The sequence below is a fragment of the Propithecus coquereli genome, unplaced genomic scaffold (genome assembly GCF_000956105.1).
Source record: "Propithecus coquereli isolate 6110/MARCELLA unplaced genomic scaffold, Pcoq_1.0 Scaffold43, whole genome shotgun sequence".
NCBI classification, from domain to species: domain Eukaryota; kingdom Metazoa; phylum Chordata; class Mammalia; order Primates; family Indriidae; genus Propithecus; species Propithecus coquereli.
The window spans coordinates 7348974-7365360 of record NW_012150063.1 but is presented as its reverse complement, the minus strand read 5'-3'; the positions used below and the strand labels follow the sequence as shown (position 1 = coordinate 7365360).

The following is a 16387-nucleotide window of genomic DNA, read 5'->3' as shown; positions in this document are numbered from 1 at the left end:
CATAGAAAATCAAGATTAAATGGTGATACAGCTATTGTCAAGAAATAGATGTAGCTGGTTGAAAATATTTTTCATAGTCGTCAGTAACTTTCAAACTGAAGCTATATACCTTTTGGGTAAAGGGCCTCCTGACTTCAGAATATACAAAGTATTTGACTCTCAAGTTAATAAAGTTCTGTAGACAAAGGCAAAGACAGGGATAGACTTGAGCCCACTGGTGATTATAGACAGACAGATAGATAGATAAGTAGATACCTGAATGGATCATTAAATTCTTTGAAAATTTTCTATTTAATTTCCTTAGTCTTAAGGATTTGCAAAACGATGTACTTAGAAAACACTTGGAGTTGGATTGTTTTCCATGATTGTATCACAAACCAAGTCCTGAGGGCCCCAGCAAGCCTAAGGAATATACTTGAACGACTACAAAATTAAGAAAGGCAGAGGAAGAGGGAGCAGGAAAAAAGAGAGAAAAAACACATACATTTTCTAATCTAAAAGGTTCTAGGAAACTTGTGCAAACAGTGGCTTTAGGAATAAGGAGGGAAAGGAGAGATTTTGAAGACCAGGACACGGCAGTTTGGGATTCTATAGGCTAAGAATCGCAACCTGCTATGTTGTTGATCTTATTGTTTCCAATGAAACCAAATGTGAAATTACATTTAATGAAACTGATTAGGAAAATGGGCTATTAAATCATTCTGATCTGGCTGTTAAACGTCATATCGATTACTAAATTTCAAAAGTACACACACCTACTTATAAACTCGTCTTGGGGACAACACACTCGAATTAAAAGCATCCCCAGAAAACCAGAAGACCATATAATTACATAATCGAAGGAACTAATTTTATTTAAATAGATCACATTTCAGGTGTGCAGATAACAGATCTGGAAGTTTGGCATAAATTCACTTTATTTCCGGGACTCCAGTCTTGAGCCTTCATTTAATGAGTCTCCCTTCTCGGCCTCACGTGGGTCTCCAGGCGCGCAGATGCGCCGCTCGCTCCCTCCCGCGCCGCCACCGCGGCCTCGTCCCGTCGCCCGACTTCCCGCCGCCCCTCTCCCCAGGGCCTCGCCTCCCTCCAGACCCTGAGGATCCGTTCGGGGTCGGGTGTGCGCTGGCGGGAGCCACCTGTCACCTCTAACCCCTCGCCCCGCCTCTCTCTTCCCCTTCCAGTGGCCGCGTCTCCGGGTTCCCTCACCTGGGCTCCTCCGTCCGGACCCCGCCTCTCTCTCCGTCACCGCCGCCCCGCGCCGACCCCGTCCCGCCCGCCTCGGGAATCCGCACTTACGGCACGGGTGGGGCGACGGTGGCGCAGGTGGCGCAGTCTCCAGCAGCCCGGAGCGCCCCAACAGCAGCGCCGGCCCAGCACCTCCGGGGCGAGCGGCACCGCCGCGGCGTCTCCAGGGCAACCGGACGCTCAGGCCGCTCGGGGCGGGGCGGCTTCCGGAGCGGGTTCCCCGGCGCCCGCGGCGCGGCTTCGCCTCCGCCTCGCGGTGGTGACCTCTGGCCCAGCCTGTGAGCGTCCGGGTGTGGACGCAGCAAGATGCGTGAAGACGCTCAGGAAACATTTAACCGTAATCGTGCTAAGTCCCGTTCCTTCCCCAGGCATCAAGAACACTAAGATTAAGCGCAGACAACAAATGTGAACGCTGATAATGCGTTTCCCTGCATGGGCAGAATCGTCGGTCGGCAAGATCCTCTGTCTACTGTCTTTACTCTTCGGTCTTGCCTTATTATCCAAACGGCTTTTCAGCAAACTTCTGTAGGCTTCTCTATGAAAATCAGCTATAGATTAGGTGCTGTTCGTTGAGGCCATTTTCATAATTCAGCAAGCATCTGGGGCTGATTCAGAATCAGACGCAGGTTTGACACCCGGTGGGGAAGAAAGTCAAGCAACAGTAATACGATGAACACTGTATAGAGATAAATGTATTAACCCTGGGAAAGAGAATTTTTATTTCCAGGATTAACTTAAAATACTATATGCTATTGAGCACATAAGTGCAATGTCTTAGCATCAACAAAAGCTCCCCATCATGGCCAAATTTAGGACGTCCACATTTCCCTTCTTCACTCACAGATGACTCTCCTCCCATTTTCTCATTCATCTTAATTCTTCTCCATTTTCTTCATTTGCTTAGAAACATGCTCAAATCTATCTTTAGCAAACAATGTCAAACCAGAAACAATCTTTATCCCCTTCCTCCTTCAAGACCAAACACACTTCTGCTAAACTCAAATCTACTCATAGACTCACATCTACCTAATTTCTATGATTTCTGCCTTCATCATGCTATAGAAAATTTTCTCATTAAGTATACAAGTGATCACCATTAGCCGTATTTTCATCTTTATGATACTTGATCTGCAGTTTCTGAAACTGTTGACTCCTAGCTACTTTTCTCATGAGGAAGCTTTTCACAATCTTTGTTCTCCAGCTTCATGCTCAGTTACTCTGCTCCATGCACCCTTGGTTCTGCCCCATACATCAATGTTCCTCGAACATGCAGTATTTCTGTACATGCCTTTGTCTAGGCCACAGCTTCCTACCCTGTTTTCTTGCTACATGAGATAAACTCCTTTTCATCTATGAACTACTTGGCTTACACATTCTACACAGGGTTTTCCTTTTCCCAAAGCAGAACTAGGCACGTTTTGTACCTCTTTTTAATGCTACTCAACGGCTGTTTACCTTTATTCATCCAAGCGTGCTCCTTGGATGAATACTGGCTGGGAATTATGCCTTTTCCATCTTTTCTCCAGTGCCAGAAAAGTGCCTGGATAAACTGTAAATGATCAATACATGCTGTTAATGTAATTGTCTCACATAAGTAAAAAAAAAAAAAAAAAGGTTTATTGTTTTTATAGTTTAATGTATTTTAATAGCAAACTTACAGGAACAGCACAGAAGACAGACATTAAAAACATGTACTTGCATGTAGGACAACTCAGTTAGAAAAGTATAGTGAATGGATGGAATCTACTGTATGATAAAAATGCTACAAACACCATTTAGTTGCCGTCAATAAGAAATTTACTTGTTTTAAAAAAATCCAAATGCTGGCATTGTCCAGAAAAATTTAACAGGTTTATTTATAATTGTTATAAAGTTGAACTGCTGAAACTTGTTCACTGAAACATTTGACTTGCATTAATGCTTCACATCCCCGCATTTATATTAAAAATTCACACACAAATGAAAATGGAAAAACTGCCAATACCTGATTTCTGACCCCTATTTTTCCACTCGAAATCATATACTTAGGTACCTTTTGACCCCATGGAAAAAAAAAATATCTAACGTTCAGAACTACCAATAACAGGAAGAAGAGAATTTTTTTTTTTTTGAGAATGAAATGTTTTCCCATCATAGTGGATTCTTAAGCACGTTCTCCACGTATGCGGCGTGCTAGCTGGATGTCTTTTGGCATAATTGTTACACGTTTGGCATGGATAGCACACAGATTGATGTCTTCGAAAAGGCCAACCAGATAGGCCTCACTTGCCTCCTGCAAAGCACCAATAGCTGTGCTCTGGAAGCGCAGATCTGTTTTGAAGTCCTGAGCAATTTCTCGCAGCAGACGCTGGAAAGGAAGTTTGCGAATCAGAAGTTCAGTGGACTTCTGATAACGTCTAATTTCACAGAGTGCCACTGTACCAGGCCTGTAGCGATGAGACTTCTTCACCCCTCCAGTAGAGGGCGCACTCTTGCGAGCGGCTTTTGTAGCCAGTTGCTTCCTGGGTGCTTTACCACCGGTCAATTTGCGGGCAGTCTGCTTTGTACGAGCCATGGTATAAAGACCTCCTTACTTACCCCGCTTCTCCTTCGGCTGGAGCTCAGCGAGCGAGAGCTATTGCAAGGACTTTTTTCCGAGACAGAGTCTTGCTCTGTTGCTGGGGCTGGAGTGCCGTGGCGTCATTATAAGCTCACTGCAACCTCAAACTCCTGGCCTCAAGCGACCCTCCTGCCTCAGTCTCCTGAGTAGCTTGGACTACAGGCATGCCGTACCCCACACCTGTCTTCTGTCTCAAGAAAAACAAAAATCAAACCAAAAGAAAAAACTACTTTGTATAAGAAAAATGCTTTTTGGCAAGACAGCAAGTTATTAATAATTTGACTTACAGCAAAGGGACAGTAAAAATCAGAATTTGAAATCCAACAGCTGGAAAAAAAGTATCTAATTTCACAGGGAAAATGCTAGAGTGTATTTTAGTGAATATACTGCATATATTCTATTATGTAATAGTCTAGCAATGGTTAAAAGAATACACTTTGAACCAAGTGCCTAGGTTCAAATCTTAGCTCTATCACTTACCAGCTATAGTCCCGGGCAAGTTATTTAAGCTTTCTGTGCCTAAGTTTCTTCATCTATAAAATGGAGTTACCAATACCTATGTCATTGGGGTGTTCTAGGGCTTAAGCGGTATGTATAGCATGTAGTAAAGTACTGGGCATGATATAGGCATTGGGAACTTACAATATATTATATACCCTTTTGGTGTTTACCCATTATTTTGTATGGCACATACTTTCACCTCTCTACCAGTAATGGTGAAAGCTGATATAATCTATCTTTTACATCCTGGTCTCTGCTCCAATCAGAGACACACCTGAAAGGTGAATGATGGCAACAGGGCTGTAAACAACTGATCACATTCTTCTCAAAAATGTCTATGCAATTAGCTAAGATAGCGTGAACTTTAATGAAGACCAAACAGATTGTTTCTAACATTTAAGTGAGTGACTTTCTTCCTTTTGAGTGTATAAAGATGCACAAGTTCATGGGTGGAGCCTAGAAATTTGCTTTTTTTTCTTTCTTCAGATAGGGTTTTACTCTGTTGCCCAGGCTAGAGTGCGGTGGGATCATCACAGCGCACAGCAACCTCAAACTCCTGGGCTCAAGTGATCCACCTGCCTCAGCCTCCCGAGTAGCTGGGACTACAGGTGTGCAGCACCACTCCTGGCTAATTTTTTTCTATGTTTTAGTAGAGACGGGGTCTTGCCCTGGCCCAGGCTGGTCTCAAACTCCTGCCTCAGCCTCCCTGAGAGCTGGGATTACAGGTATTGAGCCACCACAATTGGCCTGAAATATGCATTTTTCAACTGTCATCAAAGATGGTTCTTTCTGAGGCAGGTAATCCTTGGACATAACTCGGAAACACTGTTTTAAATTTAATGCCCACCAGTGGTTCTCAGGCTGGGCTGCAAATCAGGAATCATTTATACAACTTCATAAAAATATGTTACTGGACCTCACCCCAAAGAGTATGACTCCAGGGATATTTTTAAAAAGCCCCTTGGTAATGCACAACCAGTTGTATATTTTATTTTTTGAAAATGTTTGAGTGTTTGATAGTTAAATGTGACAATTAACATTTTTTGAGATATGACCCTTTATATAACTTTATAGGTCTTGGAAACTGGAAAAAAAAAATAGTGGCCCAGAAAAAGAATTAATAACCTTGTCAATATGAGCCAAGAACAGAATCTTAATTTCTTGAAAATCTTTTCCATGAGTCTGTTTTTCAGCAAATTGACGATAATGTTATACGATATCAAGATGTGTTTTAAAACACAGTCATTAGTTAATGCTAAGATTATTCACAACGTATTTGGGAAAAGTGATAAATGAACACAATTGCTATGATTTATTAGCATCTGTATGATTTTAGACATGGAAACTATTTTAGTCAAGGCAATTATTCAAGGCACTGGGACAGGACGTAGCATAAGCAATAGTAGAAATAGTGCCTCTTGTCCCCAATCCAGTTCTTCTCACTTAATCTTCCCCTTCCTTACCTCCAGAACTGCATTTCCCAACACTTTCTTTTCCTTTCTCTGACCCAGGCACTGTCAAATTTTTTTCCGTCAAGGGTCAAGACAGTAAACATTTTAGGCTTTTTGGGCCATCTGGTTTTTTGGAAACCACTCAACTCCAACACTGTAGCATAAAAGCAGTCACAGACAATATGCAAATGAATGTGGTGCTGTGTCCCAACAAAACTTTATTTATAAAAACAGGTAGCAGGCTGGACTGGGCTGAGGATTGCAGTGTGCTGACCCCTGCTCTAACCAAAAAACTATGAATGTTTCATTACTTTTCTGATCAGAAAGTTGAAAATTCTATAAAACATGCCCTTTTCTCAAATGAGGGAATATTACTATTTCATAAAATTGAGATCAGATCAAATAAAAATCATGATTTGAGGGACCAGAATTGGGTACTTCATAATATAAATACAAAACAATTAAATACAGTTCCCCCTTAATGTATTTTAGTGTTCTGTATACAGATTAAGCCAGATGACAAGCTACTATACAACAGCATGTTATAAAACATGTTTATTTTACAATATGTACAGTCAGGAACATATTTAAAACCATTATCAATTAAAATTAATGAAGACCATAAATCACAATTTAGTTTGTTCTTAGTGTATATACTCACATTAAAATATAAAGAACATATACCAAAAAGAGCCAAAAGTGTGCATTTTGCTAAAACTTGGTATATACATATTCCATTGGAAAAAAAGCAATCAAAAATGACTTAAAGCAAAACTAAGTTCCTGTGATGTGTAGTAACCATTATATTGTCTGTATGAGGTAGTAACTAAATTATTTTGGCCATGTGTTAATATCCTAAATCAAAAGGAATATGAAAAAGATCATAAAATAAGGTCAACAAAAGTAAAAATTCCACAAGAAATCTGAACCATTTCACTCTATGGAATGTTATAGTTCTTCAATGTGATTATATGAAATGTTTGGTGTGGATTCTTTAATGATGCTCATTTATTCTTTGTGCATACTGTAATTCAGACAACGACTGCAATGTTATATCACAGTACCGCTATTCTGTGATTCAAAATTTTTCCAAAAGTATTGTTTTTAAGCACAGACAAGCAATCTTACAGGGTTCTGCTTAACTATAAAAAGACCAGTTACTACAACAGATGGTTAATTGTAATTGGTTTGTTTCATATAGAAAACAATCCAAATACATTTAAGAAATTGTGGAGCCAAATGCACATAGACAATGTCACAGCTTACTTTCGTGACTTAATACATCACATATCAATACTTTGTGCAAATATAAACACCAGTGTACTTGCATTAAAATTAAAAACAAGATTATAAAATGATTAAAGCCTCCATTACAATTTTAAAAGTTACAAGATTTATATTCATATTACTAAATTACATATAATAAAAATACAATAGTGTTAAATGTACTGTTTCATTGCCAGCATCCCATTTTGTAATATAACCACACCCAAGAATATACTAAAGAATTCTTAAAATATTAACCCCAATTGCATTTTCGTCAACATTTACATCTGTACAGATAAGACACTTACTTGTACATCTCATAAAAGTACATTATCTACATAAATTCTTAGTGTATGTCTTCAGCAATATGAAGTTTCACAGAAAAATATTGCCTATATGTACAAAGATTACATAACAATGAATTAAGCACTTGTGTGGTTCAATATGCTAAACATATCCATACCACTTAAAACAAAAATTTTCCCCATCTTGTCTCATGCCACAATAAATTACAAAGTAACTGAAGCCAGGTTACTGCAGCTTTTGTACAGCTTCAAGCATCCATTAATGTTGCAGCGGTAGTGTTCTTTCTTTCTATAGTTAACTGTCAAAGCACAAAATTCTCAGTAACTGTTTTCATGACCCGCCAGGATGTATAAATTGCTATTTGCTGTGGGGTTATCAGTTGGCCTACTTTCCAAAACCACGACCCTAAAAGTAATAAACAAACAAAAAACACTTAATAAAACAAAGTTAAAAAAAAAATAAAACAAAGTTATTTTTGAAAACTAACAGTATCAGAAAAACTTTCCATTGCTTTTCCATTATATGCCTCTATAAATGCTGCTTATTTGATTTGTGTCCAGATTCATTTGCTATTGCTATGATGACAGGGCCAGTTCTAGCTCTGGGAAGTAATTTTGCTGCCCACCACCTCCCATCTCTAAGCCAGTGTTCTTCTGAGTGTCAGAGATGAGGAGAAACCTATATTAGAAATAATTTGGAGGAACTTAGTTCTTATGGCAAATTCTAAAAATAATTTGCAGTTCAAGAATCAGAAGGTATATTAGAATAGATCTCCAAAATCCTATTTGACATTAAAAACAAAAAGTTCTGTTTGTCACTATATGGTATTTCCTCTTTCTTCTGCTGAAAATCAGACTTTTGATAGTATGTTTAATGCAAACTAGTACTGACGGATCTATAAATTCCTGTTACTTGGAAGATTAGGTACATTTTCAAATGCTTTATAACTTTCTGGCTTGTGAATTCTTATAGTACACAAAATACAATGTTCAATATATTATTGCAGAAATGAAATTCTCTTGAAAAAGAAACCAGTTTCATGATGAATTTATAAAAACATCTAGTACTATATATTTAATATAGCCCATTTTCATACCTGTCAGATCCAAGCAGCCTGAAAATTCTTGTGCTATCTGAAATTTCTTGTGTTACCTGTTCAGTTAAAATATAAATTAATTTCTGAAATTAAAGATACAAAGTTTTACATGGGCATTTCATTATAACTCTACAGAAAAGAAACATAATTCCTAATATGGAAGTACATCGCTGCATAATTATTTAAGTCAGCATGTAGATACATCAATTTGTTAGTCTAGGAAAAATATGGCTAATTTTGAATTAATCACAAAATATTGGCAAAAGAAAACTACTTGTTAAATTACAGACTTCACAGGAAAAACTTAAAAGCAAAGCACTAAGTCCATTTTATTTATTAGAAACCTTTGTCATTTATGTTAACATTAACAGCAAGACTACTGGTAGCTGTAAGCCACTTAGATATGGCTCTTTTACTTAAAAGGCTGTCACATGGTACAATATGAAATGTTTAAGAGCCAGACATGACTTCAGTTTTAATCCCAGTTCTCCTACTTACTAGCTGTGACATTGGGCAAGATATGCAATCTGTTAAAAATGGTTTTGCCTTCTGCAAAATGGGACAGAAAAAGATCTATTCTGAAGTAGTACCTTGCAGTGTTCTTCTAAGGATTAGTGGGTATAATGCCTAGCTAAAGAAGTGCTCAATACATAATAATCTTTCCCATTTCTTCCCCATTTTCTTGCAATTTGATTTTGAAACTAAAATTATTCCATCAATACCCCTGTAATTAGTTTTTCTGCAAACGCTAATGATTCTTAACTTCCGTTGTAAGCCAGCACATCTGAAAGAAACAACACGCTGAGTTCAGTAACAGAGGCTCATCATGACAGTGGGGTCTGCCTACTAGAAGGACGTAACATTTTTGGAGGTGTGTTGAAGGGCTGCCTGTGTTGTTTGAGAAAGTTCCTCAGATGATTATTCGGGCAAACTTTTCTTTCCCTTTTTTTTTTTTTAAATCACTCTGTTCTGGCTACTATGCCTTTTTTTCTTTGACGAGTATTTATGGGCTGTTGACTGTTCTTACCTCCCTGCTCCAGTCCCTCAGGTGATTTTAAGAAGATCTTCCTGAGAAGTGAGCCCACTTATGGGAACTGCTGTTAGAAACATATTAGCAGCCAGCTTTCTTCAACACTTACCATATGGCAGGCACCATGCCCAGCATATTACATGCTCATTTCATTTCATCTTAACAACTCTCACTCACATATGAGAAAATGTAGGTAGAGAGAAGTGACATGCCAAGGTCACACAGCCCCTAACTAGCAGGACTGAGACTCGAATCTGAATGTCTCAACTCTGGGACCAATGCCCATGATCACTATGCTATACTGCTTACTTTTGTAGAAGAAATGCTCTCCGCTTAATGAATGAAAATTCAGGAAACAAATGAGCTATTTTCTTGCTCGAGGGACCTGAGGTTTCCCTTTCCTTCCAATGATCAAGTAAAAATTATACTGCAGAGATTGGCTTGGGGGGTATTTGAAGGATTTTTTGATAATTTTTCTTGCCTATAACATAGGGGGAAAGTACCATATCTTATTCATGTTTCTAACCCCAGAACTTTCTGCCATAAATGTTGAACTGAACTGAATATGTCACATGGCTTGGAGTCAAATTATTCCTGTAAGGTAGGAAGGACTCATGAAATGTAGCTAAACGTTAATAAAAACGGAAGGAGAAAAGAGCAAAGACTCTTATAAATGTCAAGTGAATACAGATAACAGAAATGGGGGCAAGTTGGCTTCAAGAGAAATGTAGAACCCTTTAATTATAGCCTGCATTGGTCATTATTTCTGAGATACAAAGTAGAAAAAGTGCCTCAGGACAGAGAGCCAGCACTAGCACTCTTGTTCCAAATCCAGGCAGTGGTCTGGGAAAGTTGAAAGAAAATCATAGTTGGCTCATTTTTAGCAGTATTAGGAAGTTCCTGTTCTGAATTTGACGGTGATTATCTAGAAGCACATTAAATATGCACTAAAGTTGTTTGAGTAACGAAGAGGGAGGGGCTGTACAACAATGTGCTATTGACTTTATCAATAGACTGAATACGGTAAGTATTAATAAAGTTAGCAAATTAAGTATTACTTGCATCATTTAGGAATTTTCAAAAGTTAAAGGGGATTATTTAAATTGAAATTTGATAATGTCTTGTGACAATTTAATGGCTGTAATTTAAAAAAGATTACTTACCTCATTAGATCTAAAACTTCTACCTTGCATTCCATGTTTCCAGAAAGCTAGCACACTGTCTTGTAGGCAAACTAGCAGGCAAGAACAGCTCAATTACTGTTAATAGTACAAAAAGTTCAACTGATAAGCATCACTTCATTCCTTTCTATCTCAGATAGCAATATTTCAATTAATGACTAATGTCAGCTATTTTGTATTTGTATGGCATCTTTACATTTGAAAGTTTTAAAACATACAGAGCTTATCTTTTTGATATAAAGAAAGAAAATTCAATGCAAACATTTTTTATTTGTTTTTAAATAATTTTTAAAAATACTGCAAACATACAGAAAAACACAGAGAAGAACATAAAAACACACAGGTATCTACCACTCAACTATCAAATCCTAACATTTTACCATATTTGCTTTAAATAAAAACACATACAGCTGGCATCCGCTACATACTCCTCCCCTAATCCCATTCCAGCCTTTCCTCCCTCTCTGAGATAACCACTATCATAAATTTGGCATTTGTCATTCTCATGTATGTTTTTATTATTACTACATTGTAAATTTACATTATGAATATAAACTTTATATCGAATGTTTCCAACTTTCATACATTTTTTATGATGAACATTTAAGTTATTTCTTATTTAGGTTTTATCACAAACAATGCTGCAAAAAACATTCTTGTATATCTTCTTGAATATGTGTATAAAACTTTTCCTGGGTTTGACACCTAGACATAGAATTCTCGGTACACAGGGTGTAAATAAAGCAAAATTTAGTTTTGTGTATTCAGTGAGGAAGAAATCTAATTTTGTTTCTTGCAGATAATCATTTGTACCAGTATGATTTGTTGAATAGTCTACCATCTACCCACTGATAGATAATGCCCTAATTCTATTTACATGTGGGTCTGTTTCTGGGCCCTCTTTTCTATTTATTCCTGTGTTGATACCACATTGCCTTAATTACTATGGTTTTACAGTAAGTTTCAATACTGTGTAGAACAAGTATTTGTCAACATTTATTTTACTATCCTTGGTCTTTGGCTTTTCCATATGAATTTCTTTCTTTTTTAATTATTATGGGTACATAATAATTGTGTATCTTTATAGGGTACGTGTGATGTTTTGATACAGGCATACAATGTAAATTCATCAAATCAGAGTAATAGGCGTATCTGTCACCTCAGGCATTTATCATTTCTTTGTGTTAGGAACATTCCAAAGTCCACTGTTTTAGTTATTTTGAAGCATGCCCTAACTTGTTGTTGATTATAGTCACTTTGTTGTGCTATCAAACATTGTTCATTCTATCTATCTAACTATATTTTCACACCCATTAACCATCCCCACTTTATCCCCGGCTCCTTGCTACCCTTCCCAGCCTCTGGTAACCATCATTCTACTCTGTCTCCATGAGATTAACTGTTTTGAATATTTAGCTCCCACGTATGAGTGAGAGCACATGAGATTTGTCTTTCTGTGCTTGGCTTATTTCACTTAACATAATGTTCTCCAGTTCCATCCATGTTGTTGCAAATGTCAGGATTTCATTCTTTTTTGGTGGGCTATATAATATTCCATTGTGTATATGTACCATAATTTCTTTATCCATTCATCCACTGACGGATACTTAGGTTGATTCCAAATCTTGGCTATTGCAAATAGCGCTGCAATAAACAGGGAGTGCAGATATCTTTCTCACATACTGAAATTTCCCCTCCTTTGGATATATACCCAGCAGTGGGATTGCTGGGTCATATGGTAGTTCTATTTTTAGTTTTTTGAGGTCCATATGAATTTTAAGATGAATTTATCATGTGGCACAAAATATCTTGTTGGGATTTTTATTGCAAATGCACAGAATTTGTGCATTAATTTGTGAAGAACTGACATCTTTCTCATATTGAGTCTTTCCTCCCATGGACATGATGTAATTGTTTGTTTAAATCTTCTTTTATGTCTCTAAAAAATAATTCAGAATTTCCTAGATAATTGTTTTAAACATGTTTGGGTTACGATTATTCTTATACATGTTATTTATTGCTATTGTGAAAGGGATTTTTTTTTTTCCTATTAAATTTTTCACTGATTATTTAGGAAAGTTATTAATTCATATTACTCATAACTAGCTGCATTCTCTTTTTAGCTCTAGTAATTTATTTATAGAGTTTTATATTCTATGTAGCTAATCATACCATTAGCAAAAAAGGATCTTTCTACTTTTCCCTTTCTAATCTTCATACTTCCCTTTTCTTGTCTAATGAGACAATGCTGAAATGTAATAACAGCAAGCACTCTTATCTTGTTCTCCACTGTAATGGGAATTAGTTTGACCGTTAAACATGATATTTTTAATAGGCTTTGCTAAGTGAAGGACATTTCCCTCTATTCCTAAAGTGCTAAGAAGTATTTTTTTTTAAAAAATCTTTAATGACTTAGACATTACTGAATTTTTTTTTATATATCTACAGAAGAATTATGTGATTTTTCTCTTTTAATATTTAGTGTAGTGTATTACATAACTACATTTTCTGATGCCAAACTATCCTTGCTTTCCTGGGATAAAGTCTATTACTTGGTAATGTGGATTTCTTTTTTTTTTTTTTTATTTCAGCATATTATGGGGATACAGATGTTTAGGTTACGTATGTTGCCCTTGCCCCGCCTCCCCCACCAAGTCCGAGCTTCAAGCGTGTCCATCCCTATGATGGTGTGCATCGCACTCTTTGTGTATGCATATACCTGTCCCCTTCTCCCCCCTCCGTCCTGCCCGACATCCAATAGATGTTATTCTTATATGTGCACTTATGTGTTGATCGGTTAATACCAATTTGATGGTGAGTACATGTGGTGCTTGTTTTTCCATTCTTGGGATACTTCACTTAGTAGAATGCATTCTAGCTCTATCCAGGAGAATACAAGAGGTGCTAGATTACCATTGTTTCTTAAAGTTGAATAGTACTCCATGGTATACATATACCACATTTCATTAATCTACTCATGTATTGATGGACACTTGGGTTGTTTCCACATCTTTGCAATTGTGAATTGTGCTGCTATAAACATTTGGGTGCAGGTGTCTTTCTTATACAGTATCATTTGTTCTTTTCGGTAGATGCCCAGTAATGGGATTGCTGGATCGAATGGTAATTCTACTTGTATCTCTTTAAGGTATCTCCATATTGCTTTCCACAGAGATCGCACTAGTTTGCAGTCCCACCAGCAGTGTATGAGTGTTCCTATCTCTCCGCATCCATGCCAACATTTATTGTTTTGGGACTTTTTGACAAAGGCCAGTCTCACTGGAGATAAGTGATATCTCATTGTGGTTTTGATTTGTATTTCTCTGATGATTAGAGACATTGAGCATTTTTTCATATGTTTTTTGGCCATTATTCTGTCTTCTTTTGAAAAGTCTCTGTTCATGTCCTTTGCCCACTTTTTGATAGGGTTGTTTGATTTTTTCTTGTTGATTTTCCTGAGTTCTAAGTAGATTCTAGTTATCAGCCCTTTATCGGATTTGTAGCATGCAAAAATTTTCTCCCATTCTGTAGGTTGTGTGTTTGCTCTTGTGACAGTTTCTTTGGCTGTGCAGAAGCTTTTTAATTTGATCAGGTCCCATTTATTTATTTTGGTTGTTGCTGTGATTGCCTTTGGGGTCTTCTTCATAAATTCTTTGCCTAGGCCAATGTCTAGAAGAGTATTTCCAACATCTTCCTCTAGAATTCTAGTAGTCTCACTCCTTAGGTTTAAATCTGTTACCCAGCGTGAGTTGATTTTTGTGAGAGGTGAAAGGTGTGGATCCTGCTTCAGTCTTCTACATGTGGCTATCCAGTTTTTCCAGCACCTTTACTGAATAAGGATTCTTTTCCCCAGTGTATGTTTTTGTCTGCTTTGTCAAAGATTAGATGGCTATATGAGGATGGTTTTATATCGGGGTTCCCAGTTCTGTTCCACTGATCAATGGCTCTATTTTTGTGCCAGTACCAAGCTGTTTTGATTACTACAGCCTTATAGTAAAGTTTGAAGTCTGGTAAGTTGATACCTCCCGTTTTGTTTTTATTGCCTAGAATTGTTTTTGCTATGCAGGGTCTTCTCTGGTTCCATACGAAGCGTAAAATCAATTTTTCTACATCTGTGAAGAATGATGTTGGTATTTTAATAGGGATTGCATTGAATCTGTAGATCACTTTGCGTAGTATAGACATCTTAACGATGTTGATTCTGCTGACCCACAAGCACGGTATGGTTTTCCACCTGTTTATGTCCTCAACTATTTCCTTCCTCAATGTTTCATAGTTCTCCCTGCAGAGGTCTTTTACCTCCTTAGTTAAATATATTCCTAGATACTTTATTTTTTTTGTTGCTATTGTGAAGGGAATTGAGTCTTTGATTTGGTTCTCGGTATGACTGCTATTGGCATATATGAAAGCCTCTGACTTGTGTGTATTGATTTTATATCCTGAGACTTTACTGAATTCATTTATCAATTCCAGGAGCCTCTTGGTTGAATCCATGGGGTTTTCTAGATATAATATCATGTCATCAGCAAATAGTGAGAGTTTGATCTCTTCTGTTTCCATTTGTATGCCTTTAATTCCACTCTCTTGCCTGATTGCTGTGGCCAGGATTCCAGCACTATGTTGAATAGAAGTGGAGATAGGGGGCAACCTTGTCTGGTTCCAGTTCTAAGTGGGAATGCCATTTTTAGTTTTCTTTATCACCCAAGTGCCCAGCTGTCATCTACTTCTGCCTTGAAGCCCAGCAGGCCTGTTGGTTTTAGGCCTGCATACTGTTTTGAGTTTCTGTTGTTGATCTTGGTTTTTGACCCTTGCTATGTCTTTTTAAGCACGGATTCCATTTTAACATCCTGGTCAGGTGTCCCTCAAAACTAATTTATCCTTATCACCTGTTTGTTGGGCGAGGGACATTCTAGCTTGGGGAAAGAAGAAAACAGAACTAGGAATAAGACAAGTAAACTGTCTGCCCTTGGCTTTACCCTCTGCAAACATATATAAAGGCAAATATCTTTATTTTACTGATAAAGGACACCAGAATAAGTGTACACAGTTAAATTAATTATCACTGATTTTCCCAGCACCATCCTATATATGATTATTTTCCCCTTATTTTTCCTGAATATAATCATTTTAGAATACTGATTCTGTCAGGAATTCTTTTCCAGAAAAAAACTCCTATCAAGCAAAATGTTGAGAATGGCAAGAAGGAAATTTCATAGAATTAAAATTCTCTGATCAGGAAGTACAACAGCAAAAATATAATAGGATATACTAAATACTAAATTTTAAAGTACTTACAGGGAAACTTTACAGGAGTCTGGAAGAAATGGGAATTCACTATATTATGAGGAATGATATTTATTTATTTTTGAGACAAGGTCTCACTCTGTCACCTAGGCTGGAGAGTAGAGCATGATCCTAGCTTGCTGTAACCTTGAACTCCTGGGCTCAAGTCACCCTCCCACTTTAGCCTCCGAGTAGCAAGGACTACAGGTCTGAGCCATCATATCCGGCTAAGTTTTAAAAAAATTTTTTGTAGAGACGGGGTCTCGCTATATTGCCCAGGCTGGTCTCGAACACCTAGCCTCAAATGATTCTCCTGCCTCTGCCTCCCAAACTGCTGGGATTATAGGTGCAAGCCACTTTGCCCAGCTGAGAAATGATATTTAACTTATTTCTTTTGAAAATGCCAAATCTGCAAGGAAGATAACATTA

At 37.5% G+C, this 16387-nt stretch overlaps 2 protein-coding genes across 3 annotated transcripts in view; both read right to left on the bottom strand.

The window, feature by feature from the left end:
- Positions 1–2867: 2867 nt before the first annotated feature.
- LOC105817995 (histone H3.3-like) lies at positions 2868–3802 on the bottom strand. Its single transcript, XM_012653846.1, has one exon. It carries the CDS (start codon positions 3797–3799, stop codon positions 3389–3391), a length of 411 nt encoding a protein of 136 aa, XP_012509300.1. The 5' UTR covers positions 3800–3802; the 3' UTR covers positions 2868–3388.
- Positions 3803–6336: 2534 nt separating this feature from the next.
- MAP4K3 (mitogen-activated protein kinase kinase kinase kinase 3) overlaps positions 6337–16387 on the bottom strand; it is a 163632-nt gene continuing 153581 nt past the window's right edge. Inside the window, exons 32-34 of one of the 2 annotated variants that reach the window (XM_012653844.1) lie at positions 10658–10728; positions 8465–8520; positions 6337–7773 (exon numbers count right to left, since the gene is read on the bottom strand). In XM_012653844.1, coding sequence (XP_012509298.1) covers positions 7686–7773; positions 8465–8520; positions 10658–10728 — 215 coding nt within the window. In that variant the 3' untranslated portion in view covers positions 6337–7685. The remainder of the gene's footprint in view (positions 7774–8464; positions 8521–10657; positions 10729–16387) is intronic. The other variant, XM_012653845.1, reaches the window with a different exon arrangement.